This window comes from Chenopodium album, chromosome 18 (assembly GCF_948465745.1).
Source record: "Chenopodium album chromosome 18, dcCheAlbu1.1, whole genome shotgun sequence".
Classification (NCBI taxonomy): domain Eukaryota; kingdom Viridiplantae; phylum Streptophyta; class Magnoliopsida; order Caryophyllales; family Amaranthaceae; genus Chenopodium; species Chenopodium album.
This window is the reverse complement of record NC_137851.1, coordinates 39358631-39365759: the sequence shown is the minus strand read 5'-3', so window position 1 is coordinate 39365759 and position 7129 is coordinate 39358631. Positions and strand designations below refer to the sequence as shown.

At 34.2% G+C, this 7129-nt stretch overlaps 2 protein-coding genes across 4 annotated transcripts; one reads left to right on the top strand and one right to left on the bottom strand.

The window, feature by feature from the left end:
- Positions 1–1552: 1552 nt before the first annotated feature.
- On the bottom strand, positions 1553–2743 carry LOC145590864 (transcription initiation factor IIA subunit 2-like). Of its 3 annotated transcripts, none has more exons than XM_081647253.1 (3): positions 2385–2743; positions 2203–2262; positions 1553–1843 (listed from the first exon to the last, which is right to left on the bottom strand). In XM_081647253.1, the coding sequence occupies exons 1-3, from the start codon at positions 2511–2513 to the stop codon at positions 1682–1684; spliced, it is 351 nt and encodes a 116-aa protein (XP_081503379.1). In that variant the 5' UTR covers positions 2514–2743; the 3' UTR covers positions 1553–1681. The 3 variants fall into 3 exon arrangements, with proteins under 3 accessions (XP_081503379.1, XP_081503380.1, XP_081503381.1); XM_081647254.1 differs by having other exon boundaries at positions 1553–1831; XM_081647255.1 differs by having other exon boundaries at positions 1553–1773.
- A 1167-nt stretch (positions 2744–3910) lies between these two features.
- LOC145590863 (uncharacterized) lies at positions 3911–6036 on the top strand. Its single transcript, XM_081647252.1, has one exon. It carries the CDS (start codon positions 4001–4003, stop codon positions 5921–5923), a length of 1923 nt encoding a protein of 640 aa, XP_081503378.1. The 5' UTR covers positions 3911–4000; the 3' UTR covers positions 5924–6036.
- Positions 6037–7129: the final 1093 nt, after the last annotated feature.

The window sequence follows — 7129 nt, the reverse complement described above, 5'->3', positions numbered from 1 at the left end:
TTATTAGTACTGTTGAAATGGCTAACCCACGCTAATCAGTAAACTTGTGGGTAATTTTCTTGTTTGTTTTGGGGTTTAATTAGCCAGTTGGCCCTTCTTAAGACCATACAAGTACAAAAAACAGTGTTGTAGTTACAATTAGTATTAGGTGCACCATGGTGCACCACATCTATACTTTTGAACATTTAGTAAAAATAATTGAACAGTTTACAAAAAATGAACATTTAGTAAAAAAATATGAACACGTCACAAAAACGAACATAAACATGCAATTTTTATGTTCATATTTTAGAAAGAAATGTTCATTTTGTATACATTAAATGTTCATTTTATATTACAAAACTATTGAATTATTACGAGTCAGACAAACTTCTTTCAAAATTTGTCTGACTCGTAATAATTCAAAATTTGAGATTGTTTATTTTTTTTACTAACTGTTCAAAATTTGTTATTGTTCATAATTTTTTACTAAATGTTCAAAAGTATAGGCGTGGTGTATTGCGATTGTTCAGATTTTTTACTAAATGTTCAAAATTCGCTATTGTTCAGATTTTTTTACTAAATGTTTAAAAGTATAGGCGTGATGCATTGCGATTGTTCAGATTTTTTAACTAAATGTTCAAAATTTGCGATATTCAGATGTTTTTACTACATATTTAAAATTTATAATTGTTCAAATTTTTTACTAAATGTTTAAAAGTATAGGCATGGTGCACCTACATGCACTATGGTGCATCTTAAAATTTGTCTTGTAATTGGACTAAGTTGGGCTGAGCCGTTGCATCACAATCAATAATTTCTCGATAGACGGGAAATTAATGTAGTTCGTATTTATGTTGCCTAAACTACAAAATGCCCCTTGGTTTGTTTTTTATAGCCCAATCCAAAGGATGAAAGTTTATAGCACATTTGAATTATCAGGTACATTCAAAGTTTATAGCACATTTAAATTATTAGGTACATTCAAAGTTGGTCCATCCACTTTCCATCATTGCAGACACTATACATGGCCTATTTAACAAGAATATGGGCTTATACGCCCAATTATATGAATTGTGTTCATCTTGGATGCAAGCTGCCTCTATTAGTTCTAATTAAGTAATTAGTGCGTTTTTGGTATCAAAGAAGTTTTAATTATACATCTCTATGACCTCACTAGCTTAGCAGAAAACAAACACAGCTACTTACTAACTACTAGATTAAATCATTCTTCTAAAACCATTCTCTACATCCAACTCTTGCTAGATTAATGAATTATGATGCTTCACACATAGTTGATGCTCGAAAAATCGAAAGTTGAAACTACTTGTGTTTGTAAAGTATTGCAGATGCAAACATTTACTATCTCAATTGACTAAAATGTTGTTGAATAAATACATTCCTGTACTGTTGTGATTCAATCCTCAATATTTAATGATTCCGATCCAATTTCTATTGTTATACATATATCACTAACAATGGTACAAGCAACTAATCTTATAGGACTTTATATCATTAACATGAATGCATTACAAGAGCATAATTTTTTGTTTTTCACATATTAACATTCATCTACTGAAAGCACTTAAAAGACTGTATTAATCCAATTTATCTTACACAGTTAAAGGCTTAGAGCTCCTTGAATTATACAACTCTTCTATACTAGTACATTCAAACTGAAATACTACAGAAAAATAAATTACTAGCTACGAATTCTTTTGTTGACAAGCTTTCCATTGAATGCCATTATTCGCAGATTTCCTTCAACCTTAAACCATATCCCCTTTCCTCGTGCTGAAATTACAGCATTCAGTAAATCAAAGGTCCAACAAGAATCGATGAACTTGTATTGCTGCAATTTTCCCTATCATTTTTATTCAGACAAAATCCAAATTGAAACAATTTTTGAGAATTAATGTTTCAAGTTTTAGCAATACGATTGAAACAATTGTATGAAGATCGAAATGGGATTAGATCAGAGTAGTATGTTATATGAAATCAAAACAATTTTGATCAATTTAAAGATTCCTAGTCATTTGTAAATGAACTTCATCATAAGATACATACATATGTATGTAGTATAATTTAGCAAAACGGAAAAGAAACCTATGTAGTAGATTAGTATTTAGCAACACGAGCTGAATTAGTACATAATAAGTAATATATACGAATAAATGGAGCGAAAAAAAAAAGACACCATTAACTAAAAGTACAAAACTATACCTTGAAGGTGATCAAATTGTGCTTCGGAACTTGTTCAGTTTGAAAAGCTTCCAACATAGACTAATACAAAGTACGGAGTATAAATTAACTCAGTAAACCAAAATACATTGCAAAAGAGTGAAAAATAGAAATAATGAACAAACACATAGCATAAATTTCAAATTTTGGGTTTGAACACGTACCTTATCAAATTGATTGACAACTTTAAGCGCTAATTCCTTGGAAATGGAATTTCCATGAACTAGTTCTTCAAGAGCAGCCAACAAGCAACAACCAATTGTGGAGTTACGATACAGCTTCATCTTCTCCATTTTATTGCCAAAGAACTATCTTAAAGGTAACTAAACTACACTTTTAATGTTTCCTAACGTAAAAATATCGTTAGCTATATGATATAAACTAAGGTATAGATCAAGAATGAGAGAATATTGAGTCAATTGTTGTAAACATGGACATTATTAGAATTGGAAGAAACTTCAAGAAGATGAAAGTGGGATATGGAGAAGCATGGAACTATTAAGTGTTGAGAATTAAAATAAGACATGCGATGTTGCTTGCGTACTTTTCGTACGAATGGATGGGTTGATATATTGATAATTTAATATTGTGTGTGCAACCCCAAGTAATAACAAAAAAATTTCTAGGGGTAGTATTGGAAGGTATACACATACTTCCTTTGTTTTCTTTTACTTGTAGGCTTATTGTCATGCGTCAATTGGAGTAGTGTGATAATCACGCTATCCAAGAGATTAAGTAAAAGCGGAAACTAATGATGTCTTGATATGAATTTTTTTTTTTTAGAGTTTCTCAATATCATGTTGGTGAATAGACCACTTACGAGCTATGGCCAAAGTCAACACCGTCTGAATATTAATGATTTCTAGGTGTAGTATTGAAAGGTATACACATCCTTTCTTTGTTTTCTGTTGTTACCTGTAGGGTTATAGTTGTGCGTCAATTGGAGTTGTGTGACGATCATTCTATCAAAGGTGTTAAGTAAAAGCGGAAACTAGTGGTGTCATGATTGAATTTTTTCGGAGTCTCAATTTCATGTTGGTGTGTAGACCACTTACGAGCCATGGCTAAAATCAACACTCTGAATAGTGGCCGGTTAGACAACTGATTAAATGTTTCATCACAATCAACACCTTCAAACCTAAGACCTAAAACAAATACTAAACATGCTATAACCCAATTTAGATCACCATTAACATTCAGTTTATGTTGAAACAACATGCAATTAACATAATTCACCATTGATGGCCTAGGAACCAATTCACATGTCCTCGTTTCAATTAAAACACTATATTTATCATGCATTGCATCATTCCAATTAGTGTCAGAATGAACTTGTTTGTGATTTTTGGGAAACGGTGAGCAAGGTATAGTTAGACCAGGTGTGAAATCGGTGAGACCAACAAAAAGGAACGAATGGAGTATTAGGCTCAGCTTTATTAGCTCTTAATCATAGACTGTTAAACCAAAAAAGGCCTTCCTCTTTCCATGACCCTAAAAAAAAAAAAAAAAAAAAAGGCAAAAAATGCTTACCCCTTTCTTTTTGCTTTCTTTAGTTTTCAACTGGTCCATTGATTACACTGAAAAGCAATCTGGGTCCAAAATATAAAAACAAAAATCCTTCAAAGTGGGAGATAATGTCACATATAAAGTTTGATTAACCAATCAATAAACATTTTTTGCCCTACAAGTTTTAGTGGGCAAATCATAAACCTCCTTTATGCTATCTGTATGAGCCTATGAATAGCAAGGATTATCACCTGTGCTTTGTATCAGGTAGAGCATGTCTCTTCACATGCAATTACGCAAACACAGTAAAAATAATACAATTCTCTATAATCTCACCATGGCCTTTCAATCTAAGTTCTGTTTGTCGTCTTTCGTATTATTACTTTCACTCATCAACTGTCCCGGCGCCACAACTGATAAGCAATCAGAGTATTTCAGCCTCATGAAAAGCGCTCTCTCAGGCAGTACCTTGTCTGAATGGACTGCCAAGGGAGAGAGCTCATACTGCAATTACACTGGCTTAGTCTGTAATAGTCAAGACCAAGTTATAGCGATGAACCTTGCAAGGCAATCACTAAAAGGATCGCTTCCTCCGGATGTATGCTCTTACCTACCAGAGCTGCAAGTTCTTAATATAAGCGGAAATGACATCACTGGCAGGTTTCCACATGGAATCACCAATTGCTCTGTTCTGAAAGTTCTAGCCATGAGTGATTTATTGCTTAGTGGGAGGCTACCAGATTTTTCCAGCATGAAATCACTCCGGGTGCTGGACTTGTCTATGAATAAATTCAGTGGAGACTTCCCACTGTCGATTACAAACCTCACTGAGCTTGAGGTGGTAAACTTCAACATGGATGATAACTTCAATCCTTGGGAACTTCCAGAGAATATCACTCAGTTGACAAGGCTACAAACATTAGTCCTGTCAACAACAATACTTCAAGGAAGCATTCTCCCATCCATAGGCAACATGACATCCCTTGTAGATCTCGAGCTAAGTGGGAACTTTCTGAAGGGTCAAATTCCTCCAGAGTTAGGAATGCTGAAGAACCTGAAGTATCTCATGCTTTACTATAATCAGCTCAGTGGAAAAATACCTGAAGAGGTAGGAAATCTAACAGAGCTTACAGGGTTGGATATGTCAGTAAATTTACTGACAGGAAGAATTCCAGAATCAATATGCCGCCTTCCCAAACTTAAAATCTTGCAGCTTTATAATAACAGCCTCACAGGAGAGATTCCAACGGCTCTTGGGAACTCAACAGCGTTGACCACATTATCTGTCTACCAGAACTTTCTGACAGGCAAAATTCCCCAAAATCTGGGGAATTCATCAACCATGATTGCTATAGACTTGTCAGAGAATCAATTCTCCAGCGAACTGCCACCAAATGTCTGCAGCAAAGGTAAACTGCTGTACTTCCTTGCTCTTTCCAATATGTTCACAGGTGAGATACCTCAAAGCTATGCGGACTGCACATCACTTGTACGTTTTCGTGTTAGCAACAACCGATTGGTTGGCCTGGTGCCTGAAGGAATTTTCAGTCTCCCTGATGCAAATATCATTGATATTGCTGACAATCAAGTGACTGGAACTATACCTAGAGAAATCGCAAATGCAAAGAATATGTCAGAATTCTTCATTCAAAACAACAAAATATCAGAATTTCTTCCTTCTGAGATCTCTGGAGCCGTCAATTTAGTGAAGATTGATCTAAGCAACAATTTAATATCTGGCCCTATACCTTCTGAACTTAGCGCCCTCAAAAAGTTGGATCTCTTGTTGCTACAACATAACAATTTCACATTCTCTATCCCTGAATCATTGTCCCAGCTGAAATCACTAAGCATTCTCGATTTATCTAATAACCAGTTGACAGGAAACATTCCTGAGAACCTATCTAAACTACTTCCCAGCACTATCAATTTATCATATAATCATCTTTCTGGTTCTATTCCTCTCTCACTAATGACAGGAAGCTTGGGAGAAAGTTTCTCAGGTAATCCAAGGCTTTGTGTTGAATCACATACAGATCCATCTTATAAAAACTTTTCAATCTGTCAAACTCATGAGCAGAAGCGATCAATTTGGTTATGGATCACAGTGGCCTCAGCTATAGTTCTTTCACTAGTTGCAGTTGCACTGTTCTTAAAACGATGCTTAAGAAAAAAAGAAATAGATACTAAGCCATAGTTAGGTTTGAATTCATCTTGCAACTCAAGTGCTGTAAAAATCTATATACAAGCATGTTTTTTTTTCCCTTTTCTATTTTAGTGGTAACTTCCATATATTAAACAAGCATTAGCATTTAAAAATGACTTGCTAGAATAAAGGTTTACAATCAGCCTCAAAGGGTGTCGGTAACATTGAATTATTATTGGAGAGCATAAGATAATCCAGAAAGATGAAACATACAAACAGGAGAACCATGTGTAAAGAACTCAATCTCCACAACAAATTCGCTCCATTTCGAAATGAATATGATAGACATCACACTAAAACTAAACATGCTATACATTTGTGATGAATAAGCTAAAATCACCATAGGAACAATTTAATTTCAAATACAATGCAAATTTATTAGAAGTCATGAGCATCAATGAACGGTTAATAATAACAATACCTACTTAGAGGATCCTGGTTTACATGATTTGTTTAAATTTCAAATCAATTAAATCCATGAGCAATATGAATTGATTGTTAAAGATGCTTAAAAGTAAGTAATAACTTTTGGTCAAATTGTTAGTGGAAAACACCACTTTGTAAGCCAACATTACTACTAGTGACATTAACTACTACTAGCATGATTTAGTTAGTGGGATACATGGTTCCTTTGTTTATGGCACTAATGTTAAGATCACTACAAATAAAAAGGAAAAAGTTTATAGGCCTCACAATTCATTAGGATACGTAAGACCTGGCAATCCTGACCCAGACCCGATGACCCGACCCATGACCTGAATTGACCTAAAAATGTTGACCCGAAACCCGAAATTGACCCAACCCGACCCTAAAATGGAGTTGACCCGACACTTGAATTGACCCAACCCAAAATTGATCCGAAGTGTTTAGCCCGAACAAACCCGATACTCAAAATTGACCCGAATAGACCAATACCCGAAATGTCCCGAACTAAAATTACTTTATACTTGAACAAATAATGTCTGGTGCCAAAAATAATTCAAATTGTTCATCTTCAACTGTAGCCAAGCTCATAAACCGAATTGTTAGTTTTTATTAGGAAATTTTAGATTTTAACACCACTCAAAAACACGAAAATGGTTTTTAACACCCCCATAAAAAAAAAATAAATAAATAAAAAAAAAATTAATTTAACACTAGACAAATTTCCAAAAAATGGGTATTACCACCACTTAACGGTTTCCATTCAAAAATTCC